This window comes from Dama dama, chromosome 6 (assembly GCF_033118175.1).
Source record: "Dama dama isolate Ldn47 chromosome 6, ASM3311817v1, whole genome shotgun sequence".
Lineage (NCBI taxonomy): Eukaryota > Metazoa > Chordata > Mammalia > Artiodactyla > Cervidae > Dama > Dama dama.
In genome coordinates, this window is record NC_083686.1 from 1696473 (window position 1) to 1711412 (window position 14940).

A 14940-nucleotide genomic window follows, 5' to 3' on the forward strand; every position below is an offset into this window, starting at 1 on the left:
TTCTCCAGGGGATCTTCCCAACCCAGGGATCGAACCCAGGTCTTCTGCGTTGCAGGCGGATTCTTTACCAGCTGAGCCACAGGGAAGCCAGACTTCCCAGGGGACTCAGCTCGTAAAGAATCCCCCTGCCAGTGCAGGAAACACAGGTTCGATCTCTGGGTGAGGAAGGTCCCCTGGAGGAGGAAATGGCAGCCCACCCGAGCACTCTGGCCTGGAAAGTTCTTGCCGTGGACAGAGGAGCCTGGTGAGCTACAGTCCACGGGGTCACGAAGATCAGAGATGACCGATCATCGCAACGGGGCCACGACCGCCACCACCGCAGTTCGTGCCATCTTTTCTCTCTTTGGAGGCGTTCCAAATGAGAGCAGTGAATTAGGTGGTTTTCGCTTTGGTCTGCTTCTCCTGGTTTGATTGCAGTCCCTGAGGTTTTCTCCCTCCTGTTCACTGTGCCTTCTGGAGGTAGGAGCGGTGACTGGCCGTGGGCTATAGGAGCTAGTCAGTGATTTTTTTGTACCTGAGATGACTCTAGGCAGTATACGCCTTATTTAGCAGTTGGGTTTCTTGGTGAATATTAGGAAAATACGTATAACCTGCACGTCAGACGCATCACCTCACAACTATGGATGCTTAGGAAGAGGCCTAAGTAAAACAGAAGACAGTTGAAACTCTGAGCAGATAACAGTGCAGACGGGCGTTGTGGCAGGAGTTATGATGGTGCTGTGGAAGTGGCTGAGGTCGGGAAGCAGCAGTGCCCTGGTGGCGGGTCATGCTGTGGAGAATGCGGAAATTCCAGCCCCTGTTTGAGGTCTGTGTGTGTCTCGTGTTTTTCACATGTTTTATATGTACTGTGTTTTTTGTGGTCTTCATGTCTAGAGGACACTTTTTTGTTGTTTCAAACGCCAGCACAAACACCAGGAAGGGTGTCTGCAGGGCCCATTTCTGGGGCTCATGCAGCTGATGGAGACTCCCCCTGCCCCTCCCGTGGCCCTCAATGTCCAGTGCTCCACCCGGCTCCCCAGCCCGGCGCTCACGCCCCCGCGCTCACACCCTGCCAGCGCGCTCCAGCTACGCCGGTTCTCATGGTGCTGCCACCAACAGTGCTGGCTTCTGCTTTTCGCTCTGTCTGGAGTGTTCTCCTCACTCAGATTTCTTTTTTCCCTTCCATCCTTCCCATTGGGCTTCCCTGGAGGCTCAGTAGTAACGAATCTGCCTGCCAGCACAGGAAACGTGGGTCCGATCCCTGGGTCAAGAAGAGCCCCTGGAAAAGGGAACGGCAACCCACTCCAGTATTCGTGCCTGGAGAATTCCATGCGCAGAGTCGTCTGGTGGGCTACAGTCCATCCAGTCGCAGAGAGTCAGACCAGACTTGGTGACTTAACAGCAGCAGCAGTCCTTCACACTAGACTTCAGAGTCCCTGTCTCAGAGAGACCATCAGACCTGACCTCCGGGGACCTCCCCTCTCTCCTCGCCCGCCCCTCTTCTGCGTTGTGTTATCCCACTCCCTGGAGTCGCGCTGGGACTGTGACCCCGCCGCCGGGCCGCTGTTCGTCGGACGTGTGGCTCGGGAGCTTCCACAAAGTCTCTGTCCTCCTGCCTCATCAGAGGACTTTTACAACATCTGTCTGCCAGAGGACCATGTGGTCATGGTTAAATTTGTAAGATACAGAAATGGACGAAAGAAATGAAATGTAGCACAGGTCCAGTTCCCCCAGGCTAAGGGAGCCCAGGAGGGGGCATCCAGGCCCCTTGTAGGGTCTGCTGTCCCTGTCGTTTGAGACTTCTGTGACCTCCTTTAAGAGATGAGGTGCATCGTTTCAGAGAGCAGTCTCTGTACTGGTCATTAAAATTATGCTTGTTGTCCTACATTTAAAAACCAATGCGTCGATCTGAATTGAACTAACCACGGTGGGAATTCCTCAGTTCTTCTTGTTTCTCTGGCCACGGTTTTCATAAGGCTGCAGGGTTCTGTTTTTACTTGGCTCTTGTCTTTTACAGCCAAGGTGGTGTGGTGTGGTGATTGAAAAATGAAATGTGCTCAGTTGCTCACTCATGTCTGACTCTTTGCAACCCCATGCGCTGTAACCCACCAGGCTCCTCTGTCCATGGAGTTCTCCAGGCAAGAATCCTGAAGTGGGTTGCCATTCCCTTCTCCACGGGATGTTCCCGACATAGGGATGGAACCTGCGTCTCTTGTGTCTCCTGCATTGCAGGCAGACTCTTTATCCACTGAGCTGCCTGGGAAGCACAAGTGAAGTAGGTGACAACTGCCCCTTTTGCCCAGCGTGGTGCCCAGAGGGGAAAGGAGCCGTGGTCCAAATCCAGGAGCTGTATTTCTCTCGGTTTCACTCTTGTGTTCCGTGCTCCCCGGTCCTCCTGGCGACGGGCTGTACACGGAGCCCGTCGTTGCTGCCTCGGTGTCATCGGCTTCCACCTGCAGGCTCCTCAGAAGTGCACAGTGAAAGCCAGTAGTCTCTAACCACAGTCCTGCCAGTTCCTGTAGAACAAGTTTGTAGAAATTGACGGTCTCCGCGTTAGGAAGGAAATTCGTGAAATGGATACTTGATGTTGTGGCCTGATTGGGGGGCGTGTACTCATTTGTTTTCTCTTATCTTCAGCTGACACATTTTATCTTATCACTTAGTTTTTTGGTGGGATCATTTGAAAAGAGATATCCTGTCTCTTAAGATTCCTCTGATGATGAGAACAGTACCAGCCTGTTTGCACTGTAGACTGAGCCGCTAGAAAGAAGGACGAGCCGCCTTCCAGTCCAGGCAGCTCCTGTGGGGTTGTTGCTCCTCAGCTGGCAGCACGGACATGTTTTCCTGGGGCTCCAGCCCAGCTCCCCTGCGCACGCTCTGCCCCCTGCTGGCAGTCTGAGCGCAGCGGCCCCCGCACCGCCCCGCATCTGAATGGGGTGCTCGGCGGACATCAGCCTCGCTGTGGTCTGCCCGGTGACCCCTGGGCGCCCTGCCCTTGGGGAGGTGACGGAGCTGGCCCTGCAGATGAGCGTGCCTCTCTCCCATGCAGGCTCTGCGAGCGGGACCCCTACCAGCTGTACCAGCGGCTGGAGCAGCAGGCGCGGGAGTACGTGCTGGAGATGAAGGTCCGGCTCCTGCGGCAGCTGTCGGCCGCGTCCAGAGTGAAGCCGCCGTCCGGCCTGCAGGGCCCGCCGCAGGCGCACCAGTTCATCTCCCTCCTCCTGGAGGAGTACAGCGCCCTGTGCCAGGCCGCACGCACCATCAGCAGCTTCCTCGGCACGCTGGTGAGGCGCCACATCCCGTCAGGCTGTCCGCTGCTCGGGTGACGTGCGGGGCGCGGGGGCTGCTTCCCCTGCTTGGGCAACGTCCGGGGTGCGGGGGCTGCTTCCTCTCCTCAGGTGACGTATGGGGCGCGGGGGCTGCTTCCCCTGCTCGGGCGACGTGCGGGGCCCGGGGGCTGCTGCTTCTCCTCAGGTGACGTGCGGGGCATGGGGGCTGCTTCCCCTCTTTCCTGTCCCTCGGGACTTGGCTGCTGCATGGGAGGAGGGGCGTGGTGGGGAGCTGGGGCCGGGGGCAGCATGGGGCAGCGAGGGGGATGGGAACGGTCTGCGATGGCGGGGGCACGCCTCCGCGGGGCCAGAGCACTGCGTTGTGCACACGGGAGGCCGCGCTGGGGCGGGGCAGGGTGTGGGGGCTGCCCAGCGCTGGACTGAGGAGGGGTTCGTGCTCAGGTGGGATGCCAACCCCTGTGGGTGTCTCCAGTCCTGGTGAAGGGGACAGACAGGCCTGCTCTCCCTGGGCCTGTGACCGCAGGGGCTGCAGGAGGAGGTGGTGGGCACGCACCTCCTGGAACCTGGCCTCGGCGGGCTGGGCGCACCTGCGGCTGGACGGGAAGCAGGCCCTCTCTGCTTTCTTGGTCTAACTGTCTGTGGGGGCGGTCCTCATTGTGCACAGTTTGTTATTAATGCAGCTGGCCTTGGGTGCTTTCTTGGTGGAAAAACTGTATTTTGAAACAAATACAGTTGGTTTCAAAACTGGTGGTTCTGAAGACTTTAAGCGTAAGGGTCTTTGTGTGACGCTAAAGTTGATGGGCCTCAATAGAAAACAAGCCCGTCCTGCAGGTGGTTTCCGGGGCCAGGGACCGCCCCGAGCCTCGCCCCAGCAGAGCGCTGGCTCTCCTGCAGGGCGGTGAGTGCTGAGAGCCTGGGGGCCGTGGCTGTGAGCGGGTGGGCGCGGCTGCGGGCTGTGAGCAGCTCCTCAGCGTCCGGCTGAGCGGGCGGCTTCCTGTGTCTGCCTCTGTGCCTAGTCTCGCAGGGTGCTCTGGGTGAAGTTGTTCAAGAAAATGGGGCCTCACACAGGTGTTTATTCCGGAAGGGGAGGAGCATTGGCACAGACTCATCAGAGCGCTGTGGGCATGCTTCTCTGGCAGTCCACCGGAGTCCAGGACCTCTTGGTGGTTGGCTGCAAGCTGGGCCTGAAACTGTCCCCAAACAGAGTGGACTCTGCTCTGCCATAGTCTGTTGGGGTCGCTCACCCTTCAGGGGGTTTTTGAACATCAGACCTTGATCGTTTGGGAAACACTGGTTCACTGAGTGAGTTGCACAGATCTGCCTGATGATCTTCAATGTCAAGTTAAGCAGCACAGTCCTCAGTATAGAAAATCACTTCTGTTACCATCATTGTGATCCTCTTCAGAAGGGCCTTTAAATTGGAGAAGCTTCGAGGCCACAGTGCCAAGTGTCCATTTCCCGGAGTTCTAAGTTTTGCTTGAAAGCTCAGGTTTCGTGGTTGGCCACAAGAGGGTCCTCCACGTGAGTCCCCTGGCGGTCACCCCACCTGCTCCCTCTCCGCTTGCTGCCCCGCCCCACCCTGCCTCTCCAGGGGCAGCGTCCTCCACGGGCCCAGAGCTGCAGAGCACGCGGACCGCGTCAGGACGTAGAGGGTGTCTGCACAATGTGACTTTTCTGGGAAATGTCCTTGTACCCCCGGGGTCAGACAGGTCACAGGCTTTCTGATTATCGTGAATGTCAAAGTAAAATTGGGACTGAAATGAGGCCTCCGTTCATCCAGGAGATGCCTTCCCAGGCTGTAGTAGGTGGAAACCCTGAGTCTCCCTTCTCAAGGACAGCAGGGTCTTGACCAGCCTGCTGTTTCTTAGGCTCTGTTAGGACGTGACGGCACACGCTTGCCCTTCTTCCAGCCCCACGCTCTCTGCGGGAAGTGACAGGTGGGAGTGTTTGGGTGGAGGGGCCAGGCCCAGGTCAGCCGGGAGCTTTGCTGCAGCCTCTGGGTGCAGCCGCGCTGAGTCTCTGCTCCCGCCCCCGCCCCCGCCCCCACTTAGTCTCTGCAGCAGCTGTGACGGCGCACCCCCGCAGGCCCTGTCCCTGGGCCCGGGCAGGTTGCCCGGTGTGTGAATGGAGCACCGCAGCCCCGAGGTCAGGGTTATTGTGGGGGCTGCGGGACGTGCTCCTCACTGGCGTGCGTTGCTGTCCCAGGCTGATCTGAGATGGTGAGACGAGTGTGGGGTCTGCTGTTTCTCTCACCCGCCTCATCTAGAAGCGTAACTTCAGATCTCAAAAAATGCCAGTGTCTTCCTACAGGAGTCCTCACCTTTGGTCACCTTTAGCTGATATGCCCTACCCAGAGCTCTGGTCCCGTCCCTGCCAGTGTGACTCAGGGCTGCACTCACACCAGCGGGCAGGGACAGTCCCCTCTTCCCCAAGACGTGCGACAGCCCAGGCCCGCCCGCTGCTCCGGGACCCCTTCCCGGGACCCTGGCTCGTGCGGCTGCTGCCTTTGCTCTATGTTCTCTGCCACGGGGACAGGTCGTCACCTGGGCGTGGGCCACTGCCCTGCCCCCGGGAGCCCTGGCAGACTGCGGCCCGCTGCGTTGTCTGTGTCCCAGCTGGCGCGGCGCCTGTGCGGAGGGGCCTCTGTAGAGTGTGTGCATGCTTTCCACACGTCATCTGTGGCTCCGTGCTCACGATGCGCACGTCTTCAAACAGCGTGCCTGATTCATGCCCGGCTGTGGGCCCAGCGTCTTGGTTCCCAGGCCCTGGCCTTCACCCCGCCCAGCTCTCTGGTGTGGGAATGGCTCTGAGAGGCAGTGCAGGAGAAACTGGTGTGAAGTGTTTTGGTAAAACATGCAGTAGGAACCAACAGTGGAAACGCGGACAGAGGTGAGGGTTCGAGGGTCCCCGCCGAGGCTCTGTGTGGCTGCAGCGTGCACGCGGAGGGCCCCAGCCCGCAGAGCGTGTGTGCCTGTGTGGAGCAGGCGCTCGTGCGCTCAGCATTGCTCTGCAGGCATGTGTGGGTTCCCCTTCACTTGCGCTCTCGGCCCCTCCGCCCCTGCTGGTGAGGGCACAGGGCACCGGGGTGTCCGCAGGCAGGTCGTGTCCAGGCGTCCGCGGGGTCAGCCCCTCCGCTCGGCCGCGCTGAACGGTGGGTGGGGACAGACCAGGCGGTGGGTGGAGTGAGGCACTGCTGCAGCGGGGGCGGGAGTGCGGTGCTCCCTGCAGTCTGTGGGGGCTGTCGGTGGCTCAGAGGAGGACAGTTTCCCTGGGTGCGAGGTGACACGCTGCAGGGAGCGTGCATGTGGCTGACATGTGAGTTCACGCACGTGTGGTTGCAGCCAGAGCGGGTGCGTGTGAATGGAGCCCCGGGCCCTGGTTCTCTCTGGAGGTCCCTCGCTTTGATGGCTGGAAGGGTGTTGAGTGTGTAAAGCGGTTGTGGAAAGTAGTGAATGAGGTGGCCATGTTCATCAGGGAGAGGAAGAGCTGACCTCCCCACGAGGTTGCCAGCGTGGAATTGTCAGTCTTTCAGACTCCCCTCAGGCTCTTCTCTGGACAGGCTGGCCATGATTGTCCCTGGGCGCCAGAGGGTGTGTAGGCAGTTAAGTCGTTGGACTAGTGGGGCTCTCAGTCCGCTCGAAGGCCCTGTTGTGAGCGACGCCATTGGCTGTGAGCTGAGCGCTCTCTCCTGCGCCCTCAGCTGTGTGCGTCTTGCTCAGTCAGTTAGGAGGAGGTGGGAGGCCCAGGGACTCACTGCCCCTCGGAGCACGGTGTTCTGGGCCTGCACAGAGGGACATGGTTTGTGGGGGGTCGGGAGAACACGCTCTGCCAGTTCTCCAGTCTTTAATTCAGCGCATCTTCTCGTATGTGTTTAATGAACTAGGAAAACGAGCACCTGAAGAAGTTCCAGGTGACGTGGGAGCTGCACAACAAGCACCTGTTTGAAGACCTGGTCTTCTCGGAGCCGCTTCTCCAGAGCAACCTGCCAGCCCTGGTGTCACAGATCAGGTAGTCGGTCTCCCCTGTGTGTCCCGTCCCTGGGGCGCCGCAGGCGTGCGCCTGGACACCTCTGCCACGGCCGTTCCTGCCAGAAACGTGCAGGGCTGAGGGGAGAATGCAGCCTGGGGAGAAAGCTCAGAACGCGATGAGCAATACAGCTAGAGTAACAAACCCAGGATTAATGCGCCTGAGTTATGCCAGAGGTTTCTCCTGAATAAAGCAAAGCTGGGGTACAAGGTGTTTCACTTGACAAGACTCGGGTTCTGCTAGGTGGCCGTGGGGTGGTCCTCTCTGTGGCACTTGAGTGGGGAGAGAGGCGGGCTGATGGGGCCAGGCGCGGTGCGGGGGGCAGTGGCCCGGCAGGTCTCTCAGATGCGCCCCCTGCCTCGGGGGCTAGGGGCTTCCTGCTGCTGTATCTGCTTCATCAGGAGTCCCCGTACCATGCTCGGGACCCCTCGCTCTAGTGATGGGGAAGAGAGAAGCCCCCGTCTTTATTCCTTACTACTCATGTGCATTTCCACAATCTTCCCTGCTTTTTGATTTGCTGTATCTTTTTTTCAAAGGAAAAAACTACAAATGATCTCAAAAGTTTACTCATTTAAAGAAACTGACTTAACTTAGGAAGGTTCTGTGTCTCAGTGGTTTGTTTTGGTTTTTTAATTTACTCATTTATTTCTGGCTGCACTGGGTCTTCTTGCTATTCGGGCTTTTCTCTGGCCACGGTAAGCGGGGGCAGCTCTTCACTGCAGCTCGCAGGCTTGACGTTGAGGGGCATCTCTGCCGAGCACGGGCCCAGGACTGGTGGCACGCCGGCTTAGTTGCTCCGCTGCACGTGGGGTCTTCCCGGACTAGGCACTGAGCCTATGTCCCTGCATCGGTAGGTGGACTCTTGACCGCTCTGCCTCAGGAAAGTCCTGGTGCCTGTGTTTTTTAAGAGCTTTATTGAGGTCTAATTGACAGACCATATTAATCCACTGGTTTAAAGTGTATAATTCAGCAGCAGGAGTTACATTTTTAATAATAATTGGACGACCACCACCAGTATTTCCAAAACGTCCCTGTTGCTCCAGGTAGACTCCGTCACCATTACATGCTGACCTCCGTTCCTTTTGAGGTACTCTCATCTGCAGGCCCCACCCTGCCTGCTTCCCCTTGCAGTTTGTCTGTCTGTCAAGGAGCCTGCACTGTGGGTCCTGCAGGGCCGCCAGGCCTGGTGCTGCAGCGTGCACGCCCTCGGGGCCCAGCTGGCCTGTCCATGTGGCCACAGTTGGCGGTGGAGCCAGCTGGTGGAGCGGCCCCGCCAGACTCTGCTGCCCCTCGGGGGACCAGGAACCTGCTGCAGCTCCTTAGCTTGTGGTGGTTTCCGTAGCTGTGCCCCGACTTGGTCTTTATTTTAAAATAGTATTAATTGTTAACCAGTGAAGTTGCTCAGTTGTGTCCGAGTCTTTGTGATCGCATAGACTTGTAGCCTATGAGGCTCCTCCATCCATGAAATTTTCCAGGCAATAGTACTGGAGTAGGTTGCCATTTCCTCCTCCAGGGGATCTTCCCGACCCAGGGATTGAACCCAGGTCTCTTGCATTGCAGGCAGACGCTTTACTGTCTGAGCCACGAGGGAAGCTAAGGGAATGTTCAATTAGGTTTCTAAGTAAATAAACTCACCCAAAGTGATGTTATCTCACTTTCCTTCTCACTCACCGCCACATGCTGTTTCACATAGACATTGTTCATCGTAGATACCACCGCCCGTCATGTGGGGTGATTGTGTTTGCAGTGTGAATGTTGAGGTGATGACTTGTTTGCTGAACCGTTGATGCCGTTTGACCCTGAGGACACTTTCTGCTGTCGGGTGACTTCCTGTTCCAGTCTGCACCCCAGCCTGTGCCTGCTGGTTGGGCTCTGAGTGCCCCGCCCCTGCCCCCGCGCCCTTAAGAATCCAGGACCACCCGCCCCCACCCACAGCCGCTCTGCCCTCCCCTGGCTCTGAGCAGGTCTGCCGCGGAGCCCAGGAGAGTGCCTTGGGCCTCGGGCGGTGCAGAAGAGCAGGGCAGCCCCCCCCCGCCCCCCGACCCGGTGTGGGAGGCGGGTCTGCGTGAGGGGTGGAGATGGGTCTGTGATGGCGGGGCTGCAGAGGCCCAGGAGGGCCACGTCGCTGCCTCGGGGGCTGCCACGCTCTCCCCTGGCTGCCTGTGTGCTCTGTGGAGCCCAGAGCTGCCTGGGCAAGGCCTGGGGGTCAGGGCGCTGAAGAGCGGTGTGTCCTGGGGCCGGGCTCAGCTCTAGGAGGGCAGTCCTGGGCTGTGAGCCCTGGCGTTGCTTGGCCGCCGTGGTTGCGGCTGGCTCCCGGCCCTGTGCTTTGCTGCACAGGTCGGCAGTGACGTGGGTTTCTGCGTTTCCCTCCGTGCGGGGCCCACGCAGACGCTGCAGCCCACAGGACGCCATCCACGGGTGTGCACCTCCACACGGTGGTCACCCGCAGGGAGGGGGCTGTCTGCACTGCGGACCCCTGCTCGTTCTTCAGTCACGTCGTTTGTTTTTATCATAAAATCACTAGGTTGTCATTGCAATCTGAAATTCAGAAATAAAGTTCAGAAGTAAAGTTCTGAAAACAGGAAATCATGATGAGAGGTAGTACCGTAAACCGTTTGGTGTTGCTTCCAGACTTTTTTCCAGCGTCCACGCCTCACCGCCCCCCACCAACGCACACACGCATTTTAAACATGATGACATAGCCCTAGCTCTCCTTCACATGGGAGCATTTCCATTTCAGGTGTGTGTGCACCTGGGTGTGAGCAGACGGGTGTGAGTCTGTCTGGAGCCCCCCGTGGTGCGGTGGCTCTGACCCGGTGGGCCGCCTCCAGGTCTCTGTGAGCTGTGCTGATGGTTAGCCCTGCGCACCAGCCTGCGCCCCGAGCAGTGACACGTGTCGTTTTGGAAATTCCTGGTTAGGTCTTTATCACCGTTATTTTGGCTTAGATGTTGACGTGTTCAGAGATTAGGAAAACGAAGGGTTTCTAAAGTCAACCTGCCTTATGAAAGGACCTGCCCCCTCCCCTGTGCTCCCAAGCACCCTCTTCTTCAGAAATCCAGCTATTTACCTGGGTGTTTGTCTTTTGTTTTTTGTTAATTCTCTCATTTGTCGTCTTACCATCTTAACAAGATATGATAGAGAATAAATGAAACTGTAATTGTATTTTTTTGGACTGAATTTCCTGCCGTACTTAATGTGAAAGCCAGGCCCAAAGTTTGTATTTCTTATTAAATGTTGTGTTTTCTCTGGATCAGTGTATCTGAACGGGCAAGAATACTTTACGAGCCCACCTGTCGTGACGGCATCTCTGGGCCTTAGTCTTTTTAGAGCAGCATCCTTCACCACTCATTTTTTTCTCAGGATCTGTTCCTTGTCTGAGCTGCTGCTTTAGGCCAGACTCGGCTCTGGGCGCCTGGCCCATCTCTTGCGTGGGCCCAGCAGCGGGCTTGGGGCAGGTGCAGTGGGGGCCCCCGCCGCCTCAGGAGGGGCGGTGGCGGCAGGGCGGTCACAGGCCTCTGTCTGCAGGCTGGGGACCACGACCCATGACGGCTGCTGCGAGGACACGTATGGCGCGCTGCTGCAGCGGTTCCAACGCTCCGAGGAGGAGCTGCGTGCCGTGGCCGCCGAGTGGCTGCAGTGCCAGAAGAGGATCGACGCCTACGTGGACGAGCAGGTGGGCGTCCGCAAGGCGTGCCCAGGCACGTGCCCAGGGACGGTGGGGGGCGTTCCAGGGCACGCCCGCGGGCTCAGCATCGCCCAGGCTACCCCTCCTGCAGGGCCTCTGGGAGCCGCTCCAGCCCTCGGGAGCTGTTGACTGGCACTTCCCGTCCAGAGCCTGGGGACACACAGCCCCCCTTCTCCACCCACTGCCACGTCTGAACGGGGACACAGACCTGGGCCAGGCGGGCGGGTCCAGCGTGGAGCGGTGGGGCACAGGCCCCCGTGCCCCAGCCTGTCTGGCAGCACCAGCCAGCCAGTGGCCCGAGTGGCCTGCCTGCCTCACCCGGGCGGTGGGAGCGGGGAGGCGCTCGGCACGGAGCTCTCCCGAGGGCACGGGGTAAGGGCTGAGGGAAGCCGTGATGGAGCTCAGGGCGCACCTCTGAGGCTGTGGGGATATGCACCCTTGGTTCTGGCTGAAGATGTGCGCTAGGCCAGTGTCCTCCTCGGACCACGAGTGCCGCCCAGCCTCTGCTGTGGTCCTTGGTCTCAGTGCTGCCGCCTGAGCCAGGCAAGGGGTTGGGACACGGGAAGGGCCAGGCGTGTTCCCGGGTCGCCGTTTGTTCCAGCCCCTCTGCGTGTTTCGTGGAGTCCCAGGAGTCTTGCGGCCTCAGGGACCGTCCTGTTCACAGGGGTGTCTCGTTCAGGACGTGGGAGGGTTCTCCTCGCCATCCTCCCCCAAGTGGTCGGACTCTCCGCCCGCCGGTGCCACTGGCAACCTTCCGGAGCTCGGCGCCGCTGAGCCAAGCTCGTGTGGGGCGGCTCGTTCTGTGCGGCCGCACCCGGCCTCCTCGCAGCCCCTGTGCACTTAGTGTGTGGCCTCGGGAGTTGCTCTGCTGTGACACGCTGCCCTCTGTCCTGTGGTTCCCGTGGAGGCAGTGGTGGTTTGGGGTTTCCTTCATGTGACCCTTGTTCTCCAGCTGTGCTCGCTGACCCTGACCCCTCGGCTTCAGCCCCTGTGGGGGCACAGCTGGCCCGTGTTGCTCGGTTGACGGGCGTTGGGCAGATGCTGCTGCCGTCTAGCTGCCCTCGCTTGGTAGCCTCCATCCGGACCTCCAGCAGCTGAGTCAGGCCGAGTGGACAAGCACAGCCCACCCCCGGCCCGCCCGCCACCTGCTCTCTGGGCTGGGGTGCGTGGGGTGTGGGGACCCGCTGTGCCTCTCGGCACCAGGGCTGCAAACGAGTGTGGGGCTTAGCTGTCTGAGGCCAGGTTCCTCTCTTCAGGGTGCTCTGGACTCCAGAGCTCCGTTTGGACACTCTGGAACCCCACAAGCCCCATGGCGTGTTCCCTGAGAACCTTCTGGGTCCATGTGGACGATAGGCTGCTGCAAGGACAGCGGCACACCGTCCGTTCCGACAGCGCTCCGGCAGTGTGTGCTGTGGTCCTGGGTGGCGATGTTGGCGGCTCTGCCTCGGCTTCCTTCTTGGTCCTGTGAGAATCTGCAGTCGTAATGGACCTGCAGGCAGAAACGCTGCTTCCTGGTGAATCTGCTGGAGGGCCGGTCTGGGGCTGAAAGACTGGCGGCAGAAGTCCACAGGCTGTCACTGGGGAGCCTGTGCCGAGGACCGTCATAGTCAGGTTGTGGAATCTGGATGTGAGGGCTGTGGGGTCCCCAGGGCCGCTCCAGCCAGGCCAGACCCCCACAGGAGATGCAGGGCAGCCTGAGGACCCTGCGAGCCAACAGGGTGCATGACCTGCATGAAATGAGCAGACTCCAGAAACAGGACCAGCGAGATCTAAACCATGAGAAAGTGGAGACTCTCAGTAAACCTGTAACTAGTAAGATTGAGTCAGTAATCGAAAATCTCCCAACAAAGAAAAGGTCAGGACCCAGTGGCTTCACAGGTGAATTCTAGCAAACATTTAAGAATTAACACCCACCCTTCTCAGAGTTTTCCAGAAAACTAAAAGGGAGGAAACACTTCCTAACTCGTTCTGAGGCCAGCATAGCTCTGATGCCAAAGCCAAAGACACTACAGGAAAACTACAGACGAAAACTGTGCTTCTGTAGTGAGTGTCGACGCAGGAGCCCTTAACAGCATACGGCAAGCAGAATTCAGCATGTGTAAAGGTCTGTACGGGCATAGCGTTCCCTTTTCTCCTTTGCTTCTCACTTCTCTTCTCTTCACAGCTATTTGTAAGGCCTCCTCAGACAGCCAGTTTGCTTTTTTGTATTTCTTTCTCTTGGGGGCGGTCTTGATCCCTGTCTCCTATACAGTGTCACAAACCTCTGTCCATAGTTGATCAGGCACTCTATCAGATCTAGTCCCTTAAATCTACTTCTCATTTCCACTGTATAATCGTAAGGGATTTGATTTAAGTCATACCTGAATGGTCTAGTGATTTTCCCTACTTTCTTAATTTAAGTCTGAATTTGTCAATAAGGAGTTCATGATCTGAGCCACAGTCAGCTCCTGGTCTTGTTTTTGCTGACTGTATAGAGCTTCTCCATCTGCAAAGAATATAATTAATCTGATTTCATTGTTGACCATCTGGTGATGTCCACGTGTAGAGTCTTCTCTTGTGTTGTTGGAAGAGGGTGTTTGCTATGACCAAAATGGCTGTCTGAGGAGGCCTTACAAATAGCTGTGAAAAGAAGAGAAGCGAAAAGGAAAGATATACCTATTTGAATGCCGAGTTTCAAAGAATAACCAGGAGAGATAAGAAAGCCTTCCTCAGTGATCAGTGCAAAGAAATAGAGGAAGACAACAGAATGGGAAAGACTACAGATCTCTTCAAGAAAATTAGAGATACCAACGGAACAATTGATACAAAAGATGAGCTCAATAAAGGACAGAAATGGTATGGACCTAACAGAAGCAGAAGATATTAAGAAGAAGTGGCAAGAATACACAGGAAAACTGTACAAAAAAGATGTTCACAACCCAGATAATCATGATGGTGTGATCACTCACCTAGAGCCAGACATCCTGGAATGCGAAGTCAGTGGGGCTTAGGAAGCATCATTACGAACAAAGCTAGTGGAGGTAATGGAATTCCAGCTGAGCTATTTCAAATCCGAAAAGATGATGCTGTGAAAGTGCTGCACTCAATATGCCAGCCAATTTGGAAAACTCAGCAGTGGCCACAGGACTGGAAAAGGTTAGTTTTCATTCCAGTCCCAAAGAAAGGCAATGCCAAAGAATGTTCAAACTACTGCACAATTGCATTCATCTCACATGCTAGCAAAGTAATGCTCAAAATTCTCCAAGCCAGGCTTCAGCAGTACATGAACTGTGAACTTCCAGATGGTCAAGCTGGTTTTAGACAAGGCAGAGGATCAAATTGCCAACAACCCCTGCATCATCAAAAAAGTAAGAAGAGTTCCAGAAAACAATCTAGTTCTGCTTTATTGATTATGCCAAAGCCTTTGACTGTGTGGATCACAGTAAACTGTGGAAAATTCTGAAAGAGATGGGAATACCAGACCACCTGACCTGCCTCTTGAAAAACGTATATGCAGGTCAGGAAGCAGCAGTTGGGACTGGACATGGAACAACAGACTAGTTCCAAATAGGAAAAGGAGTACGTCAAGGCTGTATATTGTCACCCTGCTTATTTAACTTATATGCAGAGTACATCATGAGAAACGCTGAGGCAGAGGAAGCACAAGCTGGAATCAAGATTGCCAGGAGAAATATCAATAACCTCAGATATGCAGATGACACCACCCTTATGGCAGAAAGTGAAGAAGAACTAAAGAGCCTCTTGATGAAGGTGAAAGAGGAGAGTGAAAAAGTTGGCTTAAGGCTCAACATTCAGAAAACTAAGATCATGGCATCCGGTTCCAACACTTAATGGCAAATAGATGGGGAAACAGTGAGAGACTTTATTTTTGGGGGCTCCAAAATCACAGCAGATGGTGACTTCAGCCATTAAATTAGAAGATGCTTACTCCTTGGAAGAAAAGTTAGGACCAGCCTAGA

General features: G+C 56.8%; 1 protein-coding gene across 4 annotated transcripts in view; it reads left to right on the top strand.

Moving 5' to 3' along the window:
• The window catches only part of FAM193A (family with sequence similarity 193 member A), a 153491-nt gene that overhangs the window by 89202 nt on the left and 49349 nt on the right, over positions 1–14940 (top strand). For all 4 annotated transcript variants that reach the window (XM_061145379.1, XM_061145380.1, XM_061145381.1 and 1 more), the window contains 3 exons: positions 3029–3263; positions 7153–7277; positions 10822–10969. In XM_061145379.1, the coding sequence (XP_061001362.1) occupies positions 3029–3263; positions 7153–7277; positions 10822–10969 (508 nt within the window). The remainder of the gene's footprint in view (positions 1–3028; positions 3264–7152; positions 7278–10821; positions 10970–14940) is intronic.